The 15,966-nt window shown below is 34.3% G+C and overlaps 1 protein-coding gene across 1 annotated transcript; it reads right to left on the bottom strand.

Moving 5' to 3' along the window:
* Positions 1 to 5,372: 5,372 nt before the first annotated feature.
* LOC128158272 (uncharacterized) lies at positions 5,373 to 6,184 on the bottom strand. Its single transcript, XM_052821031.1, has 2 exons — positions 5,614 to 6,184; positions 5,373 to 5,503 (listed from the first exon to the last, which is right to left on the bottom strand). Exons 1-2 carry the CDS (start codon positions 6,066 to 6,068, stop codon positions 5,479 to 5,481), a joined length of 480 nt encoding a protein of 159 aa, XP_052676991.1. The 5' UTR covers positions 6,069 to 6,184; the 3' UTR covers positions 5,373 to 5,478.
* Positions 6,185 to 15,966: the final 9,782 nt, after the last annotated feature.

Below are 15,966 nucleotides of genomic sequence, written 5' to 3'. Positions count from 1 at the left end.
TAAACAGTCAACGAAAAAGGTGAACGCGTGTCAATTTGTTTGAAATGCCAAATCTAATGCACTGAAACAATATAACTTTAAGATTTGATTGCTTGCATTTTTCAAAATTTATGATTTTAGTTTGTATTATTCATTCTATCGATAAAAAAGAACAGAATGAAATGCACTAATTGCAGGCATTGGTAACACCTTAGTTATTTTTGATGTAGTTTCTCACCCCCCCCCCCCCCCCAAAAAAAATAAAATAATAAAATAAAATCAAAATTGACATTTACATCTAAATAATGTCAAGGGGTAGCTGATATATTTTATATTCTGGGCTACATTTGGGAATGAAGAACTCCAAGGCCTTTTGTGGAAACGACGCTTTAGATATTTATTGTCGTATTTGTGAATCAAATAAATCTTTCCACATGAACATCTAGGTGATCTATAATCATATACAATTATAATATTACTAAAATACGCTCTTTCTCTACATTCACTCATTAAATTTATCTTTAGTTAAATAATATTTAAATTACATATATTTGATTAAAATGACTCACCAAGTATAACAGGAAAATGAACTAATATATAGTCGGGTTGAAAAACTATGAAGTTTAAAATTTCAACCGTCTGTCTTGGATGGCGTCGTGATTCTCAATTAAAGTTCGTGCTCAAAGTTAGATTAAGCAAACGGACATGCGCACTCACTCACTCAAACCCGAAAAACCAGTCTAACACACCCATTCATTCACTGATCCACCCGCCAAACGTAACCACGTGACCTCTCGTACTACTATCATACTATGAATGAATGAAGCGGTGTGAACGTAAACAAATGAACAATGGGAAATGAAAACAACATGAACGCAAATATGGTTACTTATTAATTAAAATAATTAATCCTGTGACATTCTCCCCTGTCTGGAGAAAAAATGTCTCCTGACATTTTGCTTCAGATCAATGTGGACACCAATATTGAAAACAATATAGCGACTGAAAATAATAAACATAAAACTATACATTTTCTGTGACATTCTCCCTATGTCAGACATACCAAACTTCAACTGGCTGGGACCCCATTACCCATTCTCCGTATCTGTCAGGTTTATTTCTCTCTCTAATAGACCTGCGTGGAATGAAAACATTAGTATCTGGCAACACATCATCATCTATATTTGGTAAAGACAAATTAGAATTATGTGATAAACCAGATCTGGATAAATCAACAGAATGGATAGGAAATCCATGATCTGATTCTACAGTCGAAGAATCGAACTGTGTTGTTATCGAGTTTCCACGACCAACGTCGATATTATCTGCGCCTGATATATCGAAATTATGATTGCCCGTTGCACTGAAAGATTCACTGGAATCATTCCCATGGTAAATACGTGAAGTATTAGGCGTACCCTTGGGTATATTTTCCTTACCTGACCTTTTCTTTACCATATAGGTAAACTCTGAATCATCATCATCATCCTCACTTGAATCAGATGATGTCGACTCTGATTCTGCTAACACCTTTTGACGTCTGTCTCTCCTCTTATGTTGTCTGTCTGATTCTTTGGGAAATTCTGTATCTACAGTATCTGAAATGGACATGAAAGGTAAAATTAAATTTCTATGTAAAGTTCTTATTGCACCTTTTCTGGACTCTTTCTGCACCTTATATACCGGAATGTCTGGATTGGGCATGTCCACAATAACATATGGATCTCTTTCCCATTTGTCTGATAATTTGCTCCTACCGGTTTTGTGCAAAAGCCTTATCAAAACTCTGTCCCCAATTTCTAATTTTGAATTTCTCACTCTAAAATCATAATGTCTTTTTGATCTTTCAGAATTCCTTTCTGTATTTGATCTTGCTACTTTGTAAGCATAGTCTAGTCTCTTTTTCAGTTTATCAACATAATTCTCTTTGTTCTTTGACTTCTCCTTAACTGTATCTATTCCGAGATAAGCATCAATGGCAAGCTTAGGGTGCCAACCAAACATAAGGTAATGAGGGGAATACCCTGTGGTATATTGCTTGGTAGCATTATATGCTTGAACAAGAGGTGGCACATAGGACTTCCAGTCCTCTTTTTGGTGATACTCCAAAGTTCCCAACATCTTTATTAGTGTTTGGTTGAATCGCTCCACTACGCCATTTCCCATGGGATGGTAGGGTGTCGTTCTACTCTTACTTACCCCAGCGACGTTACATAGCTCTTTGATCAGTCGACTCTCAAAATTCCGTCCCTGATCTGAGTGAATTCTCTCGGGAAAACCATAGTAGCAAATAAACTTTTCGTACAATGCTCTCGCTGTTGTTAATGCTTTCTGGTTCCGAGTAGGGATAGCTATTGCATACTTAGTAAAATGATCTGTAATTACTAGTATGTCTTCAATGTTACCTTTGGACTTTTCAAGTGATAGGAAATCAATACAAATCAACTCCATTGGTCTGGATGTTACAATGTTGACAAGTTCTGATTTAGGATGTTCTCTGGTCTTGCTCCTTATACAACGACCACATTGCCCTACCTTGTCCTTGATATCTGCATCCATACCTACCCAGTAGAATCTTTGTTTCACAAGCCAACTGGTTTTCTCACGACCTTGATGACCTACATCATCATGTAATCCTTTTAAAACTAAAGTTTTCATACTCTCAGGTAGTACTATTTGTTGTATCTCGATTCCATCAATCACAGTATTTCTGACTAGTATACCCTTCCTCAATTCAAAATTTTTCTTTTCTCTCCAAAACTTTTGAATCTCTATACTTTCTTGCTGTAAACTATCAAAATCTATCTTGTAATCTGATTCAAGTAAAATCTTGAGCCTACCAATAACTGGATCATCATCTTGCTCTTGTTGCCAGTTGACTGTGGACAACTCTTGTGATTCTAGTTCAGGTAACTCTTCACCTAATTGTCCAGTATCTGTAATGACCAAACTCTCAGCAAGTGGCAGAATTTCCCGGTCAATCTGAGCTGCTTGACATACTGCTTTAACAGCCTCTGGAAATATCTGTAGATTGTATGGACGCCTGGACAATCCATCTGCGTCTTGATTTGATTTTCCAGATCTGTAATATATCTTAAAATTGTAATTGCTCAAAGCAGCAAGCCAGCGGTGACCTGTGGCATCGAGTTTTGCAGAAGTTGTGACATAAGTCAACGGATTATTGTCCGTTCTAACTTCAAAAGAATTGTTGTACAGATAGTCTTTAAACTTATCAACCACTGCCCACTTTAAACACAAAAACTCTAGTTTATGTGCTGGGTACAACTTTGCACTAGGTTTCAAACTACGACTGCCATATGCAATTACATGCTCTAAACCATTCTGGTTCTGATAGAGAACAGCACCTAAACCTTCAGTGGAGGCATCAATATTCAAGATGAATGGTTTAGAAAAATCTGCATAGCTGAGAATAGGTGGATTGGTCAACTTACTGATAAGTGTCTCAAATGCACTTTGTTGCTTCTTATCCCATACCCAGGGTATCTTCCTACTGTTTCTCTGGTTCTTTCCTTTTGCTGTGGAGTGTCCTGCCAACAACTCTGTCAGAGGGTGAACAACTCTTGCGTAGTCTTTAATAAAACGCCTGTAATAACCAGTGAAACCTAAAAAAGAACGTAATTCTTTAATATTCCTTGGTACTGGCCATGACTTGAGTGCTTCAATTTTATCGGGGTCGGTTTTTACACCTTCTTCAGACACAATATGACCTAAGTATTTCACTTCACTCATAAAGAATTCACACTTGGATGGTTTAAGTTTTAAATTATGTTTTTCCAGTTTTTCAAACACACCTTCCAATCTCTTCAAATGATCATCAAAAGACTGAGAAAAGACCAAAATGTCATCTAAAAATATAAGACAATCTCTGAGATGTAAATCACCCATACAAGTCTCCATTAACCGCTGAAACGTGGCAGGGGCATTGGTTAAGCCAAATGCCATACGGTTGCACTCATAAAACCCTAAAGGGCCTAAGGAAAAAGCCGTCTTATGCTTATCCTCTTCCTTTATCTCAACCTGCCAATAACCAGATCGTAAATCTAATTTTGTGAAATACTTACTGCCAATCAAAGTGTCAATTGTTTCTTCAACCCTTGGTAAAGTGTAAGCATCTTTGATAGTTTTGTTGTTAAGTTTCCTAAGATCAATACAGAATCTCAAAGACCCGTCAGATTTCTTAACTAGCACTACATTTGAACAGTAAGAACTCTGTGATTTTCTTATAGCACCAGCTTCCAACATTTCTTTTAGATGTTGCCTTACCTCTTCATACATTCCTGGTGGAATTCTTCTGTAGGGCTCCTTAACAGGAATATTGTCTGTAAGCTTGATTTCATGCTTTACTAAGTCTGTTCTTCCTATATCAGTAAAGGATGTTGAGAAGATATGTTTCCACCTATTCAGTACCTCTGATGTTCTTACCAATTCATTCTCTGTCAGATTCTGTCTGTTTATCTTAGAACCAATAGTTTCAACAAAAATATCCGAGTTCTCACCTTTTGTCACTGAGGACACCTCCTCTGTTTCAGGTTCCCATGAATCTATGACCTTTACAGGACTAACAGAGCATATAACAGATTTCGGGAGAATCTTAATTGACTGTGCTGATAGATTACACACTCTCACGGGGATTATGGACACTTTCCCTACACTAGACTTAAGACGAATGACTCTAGGACAAATGACCAAACTCCCTGATTGTGAAGTATCTGACTGTTCAGTCAATGCTGTTTCTAAGTCATAAGATTTTCTGACCAAACCATGTAGAGTCTTAACCTCATTAGGACCAATGCTTATGGGAAAATGATTTGTTGACCTTACCTTCAAATCTTTCTTGCACATGCTCTTGAAAGCTAAGTTCCAAACTTCAGGAATGTTTGAACTACAGTCTAATTCACTTACCATTTCCTTGCAACTCCTTATAACATTGGTACCAATAATAACTGGTATTTCTGAGTCATTGTCACTGTTAGATAACTTTCTTACCAACACTGGAACAAAGAAAGGATTTTCTGTCAGACAGGGAATTCTAACTTCAGCTTCTATGTATCCTAAAAATGGAAGTACATTACCTCCAGCACCATAAACATTGAGCTGAAAGTCTTGTAAATCTCTAATCACAGGCTTATGTTCTAGTGATTCATAAAAATTTTCAGATATGCAAGTCACCATTGACCCTGTATCAATCAATGCATTTGTCTTTTGACCACATATATACAATACACAATCATTAGAATGCCCAACCATTCTTTCGAGTAAGTTTTCTGAGTTAGGACTACAAACATCACCCTCTCCTGTCCGTCCTACAACATGAGAGGTTACTCTTTTGGTTGAAACTTTTGAGATCTTTGACTCTGATCATATTGTGTCATCTGACCACTGCCTGAATTACATTGGCCTCTGAAATTGCCTTGACCTCTGTAATTGTTTTCCTGGAATCCTCTACCTTGGCTTCTCCTGAACCCTCTATATCTACCTCTAAAAGGTCTGTGTAACCCTCTTTCTACATTAGAAGGAACAGTATTCTCTTTGCTTTCTTGCAATTCAAAGTTATTTAACTTCCTTGTTAACTCTTGGTAATTGTACTGCTGAGAATTAATATTCTGTTCTAACCTGTCAATCTTGGACACTAATTCCTTCAATTCTTTCTTCCAGTCTTCATTTTCTGCTGTGTCAGCATTCGCCGCTGCCGCGCGCACTTTCGTTTTCTGTTGACCTTGGTCTTCCTGTTGAACCTTCCTGATTTCCTTCAGAAGAATTTGAAAATCTTTAATAGAATCATACAAATGTCTAGTAGAATTTTTCAAAGTTTGACTAGAAAGACCTGTCCAAAACTTATTTCTAAGCATCGCATCTTTTGCAACTTGATCAATAAAACCAAACTGAATAGCCTTAGAAATGGTTTCCTCTAATCTTGATGCATAAACAACAATAGATTCTGATTCTTTTTGATAATCGCTATAAAAAGCTTGCATTAAATTCTCATTTGTGGAAACACTTCCAAAGAACCCATCCAACTTATTAATGATATCTGTCAAACAAACATCTTCACCTAATGGTACCAACATAGATCTAGCTAATCCCTTAAGTGAATTTCTCACTGCTTGAAGAAGTGTATATTCAGGATATTGACCACTCTTTTTCAAACACTTCAATTCAAAACTCCACACCTCATAAGGTACCTCACCTTTCTGGGGCTCATTCGTTCCACTAAATAAAGGTAATTTAGGGGGGTTGATTGGGTTTACGCAGGTACTCGTAGAAGTATTTAAATTAGGACTGGGAGTACTCAGGATTGGTCTTGAGTGTTCAACCTTTGGTGTTGTACCCGACAATGTGTTTAACAGAGTTTGCACTCTAGGTCCTATGTGTTTAATTGGAGAACCTAAAGCAAGTTTTTGTTTAGGGGGTTCTACTTTCTTCGGAGTACTGGACACTTGAAGTAACTTATTATACTCCTCTACTGTTAACACCATGTAACCAGGATGTTTATTGACCATGTCAATCTACTTAGAGATATCTGTCTCTTTCTTTTCTAACTCTTTCTTATCTAACACCTTCTTTTCTAACTCTTTCTTTCCTTCTTCCTCACCACCTGAGGCCATGATTGGGTTGTTAAAATACAGAGTAAAAATAATTGATATATACACCAATGCAATACTCACCATGTGCTGAAGATAACTGATGGATAATCTTTTGAAATAAGATTACGGTAGCTCGAGTTGAAAACACCGCACGACAATACACAACACAGTTCGACTTTTTCTGTACCAGATGAAATAATAAATCATACACTGATTAACACTGGATACTTTGAAACCTTGTAAGAAAATAAACAAAATAAATAAATGTCAATATTTTCTAAGATATGAGATAAATTTCACTGAAATACAAACATATGAAATTATAACCACTTCAACAGTCTCTCTGGTATCACAAGAAATAATCTGTAATAAGTCTGAAAAAAATGAATTATTATTTCTGCTGAATTATATCCATCTAATCGTATGTCATGAGCATTACGCAGCGCATGGTAAATGATGATATGAATTCATAAAATGACGAAAAATGGAATGATAGAAAAACAATGATTTGCTTTCTTACTCCCGCTCGAATTTCCTCGCTGTCAATCTGCTATGCCAAAGGTTAGTATAAACAACTGAACAACATGCAGTGTAGCGGTTAGCAAGGACAAATGATGTCTTAAGGTCTTGAGATTTTACAAATAAACTTTGGAATGTTACGCGGGTTTAACACACTTACCAGTGTATCACTTTCACACCATGCAACTCTACATGTATACAACAAACATATAAAACAATACAAATGAAATTGAACACATCAATTATGAGTCACAAATGAACACACTGGAGGTATCTGTTTAAGTATTCCTCGGATCCTAGAAATGTCAAGTTAATTTCATGCACTCTATAACGAATCGCGATAACGTTGGAGCTCACTGGAACTTCGTAAACATTACCATGGGCGCAGCCATTTTGATTGTGACGTCATCGAATCGGAAGTCGCTAAATAAGGAATTTCCACGGTGGCGTGACGAGTTTCCGAATATATATTGGATCCGCTCCTGTCGAAAATTCTCCTCGCTAGGTGAATACTTTTCACAGGTCGCTATGAGAATTCTTTTCACAGGTCGCTAGCTAATTCTTCTCACAAATCACTAAGTGAATATTTTACATAGGCTTCAAATAAACCCTCACACACAGGATAATACGATGTGCACAAATATATAAATAATTTATGGAAAATTTTGGCGGTATAGGAAATCACAACAGGCATACATTCATCACCGGAAATTTTTCCTAAACGGCGCTCTGGAGTCCCAACGTGGGCGCCATTGTCAAGGGGTAGCTGATATATTTTATATTCTGGGCTACATTTGGGAATGAAGAACTCCAAGGCCTTTTGTGGAAACGACGCTTTAGATATTTATTGTCGTATTTGTGAATCAAATAAATCTTTCCACATGAACATCTAGGTGATCTATAATCATATACAATTATAATATTACTAAAATACGCTCTTTCTCTACATTCACTCATTAAATTTATCTTTAGTTAAATAATATTTAAATTACATATATTTGATTAAAATGACTCACCAAGTATAACAGGAAAATGAACTAATATATAGTCGGGTTGAAAAACTATGAAGTTTAAAATTTCAACCGTCTGTCTTGGATGGCGTCGTGATTCTCAATTAAAGTTCGTGCTCAAAGTTAGATTAAGCAAACGGACATGCGCACTCACTCACTCAAACCCGAAAAACCAGTCTAACACACCCATTCATTCACTGATCCACCCGCCAAACGTAACCACGTGACCTCTCGTACTACTATCATACTATGAATGAATGAAGCGGTGTGAACGTAAACAAATGAACAATGGGAAATGAAAACAACATGAACGCAAATATGGTTACTTATTAATTAAAATAATTAATCCTGTGCCAATAATACACGCATTTTGTATTTTTGTTACGCTCTAAAGATGTATACATCCACTGCAAAGTTGTTTGTATGACTACACAACATATATTCCGACAAATCAAGGTCGCTGTATGCTTTATCACATTTTAACATAAATTATTCATTAACATGTTATCTTTTGTATAAGTGTAATACTTAGTATTTCAAAAGCTATTGCGGATTTGGACTCCGTTGCTTATCTTTACTAAAAATACCCCCTCTTCTTTCAAATAAACATACCTGTATTCGAGTGTCAGAAACAGTTTTATCGATGAAGTTGTAAAACTTTCATAATTTTAAAACTTTTTCAAATCATGATATCGGACCTTCATTGCAATCTCTATTTATATACATTGTAGGTTGATCTTTTCATCAAAATTCGTTTTATAGCTAAAATTGCACTTGATATTTTCATTTCATTATCCAGAATAAAAGATTCATTTCTTTTCTGGCGATCCAGTTTTTACACAATAATATACACGAAGAATATACAAAGGGCGAGCAAAATCACTTTGATTAGCAAAACACGTTATTATCACTCATATAATAATTCATACTGTCTATGGTAATTCATCAAAATTATTTAAACCATTGAAAACCTTTACATGAGAGAAAATATGACATTTATTTGTACGTAAGGACATGTACTGACCATGCATATTTAAAACACTATGATATTGATTGGGGACACGTTTTAAGACCTACGATTTAAATGGTTAATTTAGACATTGAATCTGGAATCTGGTATCTCGAATGTCAAATCTCGAATGAGCCTTCTGGGCTTTCTTACTGACTTAAAACAATACGTCACAATATTCACAGTACCTAATTGACAGTTTACACACTATTTACCGCATTGGAACTTTATAATTTTAGAATAAATTAATATCAAACCTCCAGATCGACCACAATGTATTTTGACACAGGAGAGAATGTTTGAAACACATCGCCTTTTTTCCGTCTACACTTCTTTCTAAACAAATGTGTTTAACATACATGGCCGCCGCTTCAGGCTCCAACACTATTGTAAGCATTTCAGTGTCTATTCAAGCCTGCGTGACAAATGATAGACACTCTGAATATACAAGTATTGAACAACGTAATCTGAAATGTGAATATTCTGAACAAATGTATAAAGATATCGATTAAAATTAGCTTCATAAATAACCTAAGATTGCTTATTATTTTAACGTTAACTGATGCGAAAAACTTTTTGAGGGACCAATAATTTTTGTGTTCGTGCACTCAACAAGCAAGTACTCAGTACAAATACGTCGGAAACACAACTTTTAAAGCGACCTTTCCATATAATCCAATCATTTATATACTCTGGCTGTAATTTTGTTTGTCAGAAAAATATGTATAAAATATTGTACTTTAAAATCTACCCTTGTATACTAAAACAACAAAAGGGTTTAATAATCGAAAAAATAAAAAGTGAATAAGATTCGAAAGAATTTATTCCCTCTACATTTTAATCAAATAAATTCTACTGAACTAAATTGTCAATTTAAATAGTATTTGAGGGAAGATTTTTCAGTACTCCTATTTTAAAACCCCCTTTTGTGGACCAACCCGTCGGCAGGAATCATGATTTACTTACAGTTATAGGTGGATAGGGCGTGTAAAATGCCTATATAAGTTTCTAATTTTATCAAAATGTAAAGAAGACAAATGATAGTGTACCTCCAATATTTTCATAACATTTCCATTATTGATATATATTTCTGCTACACACACTTTTCAGGAGCACAAAGAAGCAGTTTTGCTAAATACAGAAGAATATGATAAAACTTGTGAATCAGTGCAATTGTTGTTTGTCCATATGTAAAGAATCTTAATCGCTTAATCAATGTGATCGGGTTTCGACAGAACCATTTTAAAATAATATTTTTTTTTAGATTTTTGTTACAACTGGTTAGGAAATCAATTAAAAGCGTTGATCGGTGGCATTTAAGCCACAGTTATCAATCCGAATGCATCATGCATAACAAATATATTATTCACTGGCATTTTTTTCTTGTTTATTTACAGTGGGTTTGTAGGTAAGCATAAAAAAAAATAAAAAATAAAAAAATGAAATAATTGTGTTTTGTTTATGGCGGGCGCATCTCTTAGAACCAGTTTGCGCGGGAAAAAGAACGAACTAAACCTACAGTTCATCAAACAAAATTGTTTGTCTACGTCCCATAATGCTCTCTAATGTTTTCACCCGTGGTGCTATGCCAAAAATGGCCGACTTTTAACTCGTAATTTACGGTGTCTTAAGGTTTTAAGTACCGCATTTCAATTGGCGAGACTCAAAAGATTTGTACATGCTTCCATACCTTCGTTTTGAGTCGAGATACGTAAACAAAGACAAACAAAATCATGGATTACGTCACAGTGCTCTCGTGCTATGTTTCCCACAGTATTTAGAGGTGGATCAAACATCTGTAATGCGTGTACTAGCTATATCAGTATAGACTGCGACACCTGCCTTATTGACATATGATTTGTTTTTATTTTGTTTTAATAGAGATATTATTTAAATATTTACTAGCAAGAGCCATACTTTACTGTCTCATCGAACCATTTTTAAGATAACTGTGCATGCATGTACAGTAGGCAGATAAGTATATGAGTAGGGAGGAAATAAACAATAGGACATTTTGAACAAAATAAAAAGGAATAAATAGAAAAAATAAACAGTTAAAAAATCTATGTAGATATTGCAAAAAGTCAAACCATTAAATTTAAAAGTGGAAAATTACACACCTACAAACAGGGACCGGGCTCTCTCTCTCTCTCTCTCTCTCTCTCTCTCTCTCTCTCTCTCTCTCTCTCTCTCTCTCTCTCTCTCTCACTCTCTCTCTCTCTCTTTGGAGAGGGGTAGGGGTTGCACTGTATGTATCATAACCATTAAAATTAGTACCTTTCGCATTGTAGAGCAATACTCTCTCAAAATTCTTTAAAGTTCGTTGATACCAAAATAACACTAAGTTGACAATGATACAAGGTATGCTGAATTCTTGCTGCGCTCGCCAGAACGGTAGCACCGTAAAACAAATTAAAACATATTGTGTCGTACTTCTTGGATCATTTTGTTATTAAGTCGTTGATGGCATAATCACTAGGCAACTTTCATTTTAGTAAATCTGAATTATTCGCTGTTTACACACTGCAGTTCAGGACAAAATGAACATGTCTGCAAAGCCTTAGTAAACAAGAAACTTTTTTTACTTTCAGAGTGTGAAACATTAACTGAAACACGACATTGACTAACTACTAACTAGTAATAGTAAGCATGTGTACAACTTATTAAGATCAAATGCATAATTGTGACATAATTCAATTAAATTTCAATTGTTGTATTACGTAATATTATTTTATATAATTTTACACAATGTGTTACAATGTTATGTAACAATTAAAGTCACGCTGGTAGCAAAAAGAAACATATGCCATGTTTTGTTTTGTCTGTATGCGTTGTATTATGTATCGAAAGATGGAGGTGATGGTCATACGTCCAGTAAACTACATAAGTTATAGCCCCTTCATACGGAAATCAATTATGGATATAAAGTAATTTTAATTTTACTTAAAATGCTTTATATATTTTGATTTTACAATTTTTTGCTCTACGAGGTATCGCACTTTTTAATGTGTATTATCAAGAAGAAGAGAGTGCTCTATTTGGTCACATAAAGTTGGTGTCATCATTTGACCAATGAAATTAAACGCGGGAATTCTAGCGACTCTCTTTGTTTAGAACGATGCGCTAATTCACTTTCTTTCAGGACGACACACGTGTAACACTTTTTAACGCTGCTTCTGTTCCTTCGGACCTTTTCTTTAAAAATCCACCACCTCCCCTCCACCTTTCCAGTGTAATTTATTTTTTTATATTATTTTCTTTATTTTTTTCTTCCTTTCTTTTTTCATGCATGTATTTTATTGTAGATGTACAAAGCGTTTACAGACCACAAGGCATTTGTTTGACGATATTGCGTAACCAATTTTCGATTTGAGTTTCTCAATACAGCCAATTAATAAAATTCATATTTGTATATCATTATTAATTACTATTCGGAAATTAATTATAGTTGCATTATATTCAGATCAAATGCATAATTGTGACATAATTCAATTAAATTTCAATTGTAGTATTACGTAATATTATTTTATATAATTTTACGCAATGTGTTACAGTGTTATGTAACAGTTAAAGTCACGCTGGTGGCAAAGAGCAACATATACCATGTCTTGTTTTGTGTATATACATTGTATTATGTATTGAAAGATGGAGGTGATGGTCATACGTCAAGTAAACTACATAAGTTATAGCCCCTTCATACGAAAATCAATCATGGATAAATAGGCTACAATATGGGATATTATCATGTATTAAAGTACCCATAATTCTTTAATTGTTGACGCAACAACATTTGAAACGACATTGGGTCAAATATTTATATATTTGACTTCATAAAGCTTTTTCAAATAAAGTTAGCTGCTATGATAAGTGTTATGGTCAATGTTACTTCCCCTTCGAAAAGGAAGGTATATAGACGAATTTCTATAGATCGCTACTATGTTTGTATGTGGGTATCGAGATTTGATATAAAGTTATTAAAATTTCATCTAATATTTATCAACACGTTTGTAATAAAATTCTATTTTTAAAGAAAAGGATTTCTCTACTTCTATTTTTATATGGGTATGATTAAAATAAAGTTGATAGCGCAATTACATGATATAATTTGACTTATCGTTGGCTTATAATAAAAGGTGTTATAATTAAAAAATTTATCCAAAATGAAAGTTGATTTCAAAATTATGTATTTTTCAGAAATATGCATTTTCTTTTGTTTCTTTTTTGTTTATTTGCATAGAAATGTAGAGTTATGAATATATTTTAAAATTTGGCAAGGATTAATAATTATTGGTTAAATGAAAGAGTGGTATAGACATTTTTAACTAGAAAAGCGGCAACATACTCTATGTGTTTATTTTTTTGTTATTCTTTTAATGATATTTCATACTTTAAAGAGTTTGCAAGATTGTTTAACAAAGCCTATAACATGTATATTTGTATTGACTTTGGAAGAAAGCGCAAATTTTAATTTTCTAATATAAAAGATAATAATTGAACGTTGCTAACCGACAAATACATACTGCAATGCATGCATCATTTTATTTCGTCTGTGACGTTTTTTAAATGTCCTTAGGTGCAGTCATTCTTTGGTCGAAATGTGACTTTACAGTAACAGACACGATAGTGTCTCGAAATCAGAGAAATAATCGAAAGTGCTGGCAGATACATGATTCATTATATTTTTGCTTTCGAGGGTGCAATTTATTTTGAAGTGTAAAAACAAACGATTTCAGCCTGACGGATACATCATATATTGACATATGACCAAACATTTGGTAACCCGCTTAGTAATTGCTAAATTCAATTAAGCAATTTTCAAATATGTGAAATATGGCTAACTCAACACGATAGAATTGCATGTAGTTGCCAAAAGAACCATAAGAAAAAATAGGTTCTCCATTGCATAATTTTATGAGGTAATGCTATAGCTGTGCAAAGTCTGGTGCCGAAGGGAAAAAGTTTTACAGGTCGGTATATTGCCAAGATATTATATTAAAGAGTTAAAGAAATATTGTTAAAAATGACACCCATTGTCAGGATTTAGACATGCTTGTTTGCTTCATGATAGTGCTCCATCAGAAAACATATGCATCTGGGCTTGTGAACTACTTTTTTAGAGTAGGAGATTGTTATTTGTTATTTGAGTCGAATTCATTCGAGGTACTGTTCATAAAACATTCCATATTGAACAAAACTGATATATCTAATTTGATATGATATGATCGTGTTTCAACCTCATGTCTTTGCATTGTCATCAATATTAGACTTAACTTTATATGCGTAGGAAAGCCTAGCTTTGTCATTATTTTATTTTCTATTCTAATAGCTAATGATGAAAGGCACCATACTTTGTGTATGTATTAAAAAGGTGTTGAGATTTTCATAAAAATGTGAAGCGAACTATATTAAACAGATTATTCATTTATGTTAATATTTTCCTTTCTAAAAAGATATTGGATAGATTGTTAATCGATTATTAATATTTCATTGTGAAAACAACCGAATAAAGGACGTTAAGCGGTTCAAGATAGTGTTAAGGAAAATGCAATAAAAATACATGTTTGATAACAAGGGATATTAAAGTAAGAAGGTGTTTTTGACAATTCTCTAAAACACCATAGTGTATTTGAAATTTTTCTCAATTAAAGAAAATACTTCATAAACGCATCTTAGCTAGCCAAGGGTTTTCGGTCCACTTTGCTCCCCATAAACCTTTGGCGGATTTAATTACGAAAACTCAGTGACAAGCTCCGTTTTATGATTGGCTGCAGCTGCGACTAGCTGATCCAATCGCAGTGCTGGTCGGTATAAATTTTAAAAGAAAACACAAGTGTGATCTTTGGTAAAACATTCGGTGCTTTTAACAAGTTGAGACACAAGTTCTCGAGTACAGTGCCACCCAAATGATGGTCTAACCAGATCGCTTTCAAAACCTGTATGTTTAACTAGGAATGAACATAGTTCTACTAACTTGTCAAGGCTCGCGCGATATCATGGGAAGTAAACATGGCGAATGTAGAGGTTGCCTATCCCGTTAGTATATACGTTCCGACTTATGGTTATTGCTTTTAAGAGTTCAATGAGCTGTATTTTATTAAATTTCTTTTGTCTGCAATATTCACGACAACGATAGCTGGTTTTATGGCATGAAAGATTTCATATAAATTGGCGACTTTTTCACTCCCGGTACAGGTCCTTACAAAACACTATGAATAAAACATCGCATGCTTTCCCTAGGTTATAACTTAATTCGTATTTAACAGCATCATTCATTATGTTTCGATATTAGGTAGTCAACATGTTTTCAAGTTGTATTAATGCTGAAGTGTGTATATACTCGTTGGTTATTCGATTAAAAAATGTAAATATGCAAGGGGCGCAACTGAAGTTGCTCGCTAGATAACGCCACCACATCACCGAGTTTTCGTAATGAAATCCGCCAAGGGTTTATAGGGAGCAAAGTGGACTGACAACCCTTGGCTAGCGAAGAGGTTAAAAACCGGAAGACAATCACAAGTGACAAACACAAAACCTGAATGTCAGGAACGACATCAAGAATGGCCGACATATATGAAGGGGTGTTAAGGATGCATATGTAACGTACTTTATAATATAATTAATGTAATTACACGATATAATTATATATTTTTTATTGGTTGCATTGCATATTACTAATACCAAATCAATTTGTGGTAAGTGGTTACTTTAAGATAATAAAAAAAATTAATGACACGGATGAGAGTAATTTAGAAAATTTTTCCATGAAAGCTATCATTTTTTGAAAAGTGTACTGCTTTTTTCAATTTTTATTTCCGTGACCAAGTAGTCCCCATTAAAAATATTT

Source organism: Crassostrea angulata, chromosome 8, assembly GCF_025612915.1.
Source record: "Crassostrea angulata isolate pt1a10 chromosome 8, ASM2561291v2, whole genome shotgun sequence".
Taxonomy (NCBI): Eukaryota; Metazoa; Mollusca; class Bivalvia; order Ostreida; family Ostreidae; genus Magallana; species Magallana angulata.
This window is presented reverse-complemented; position numbering and strand designations above follow the sequence as displayed.

What these genes read in the sequence shown, in the direction of transcription:
- LOC128158272 (XM_052821031.1), bottom strand. Translation starts at nt 6,068, where the DNA reads ATGTTGGTACCATTAGGTGAAGATGTTTGTTTGACAGATATCATTAAT. An exon ending in TTAGTGTCCAAGATTGACAG is followed by an intron (nt 5,504 to 5,613) that starts GTTAGAACAGAA and finishes CTTCTAATGTAG; the next exon opens with AAAGAGGGTTACACAGACCT.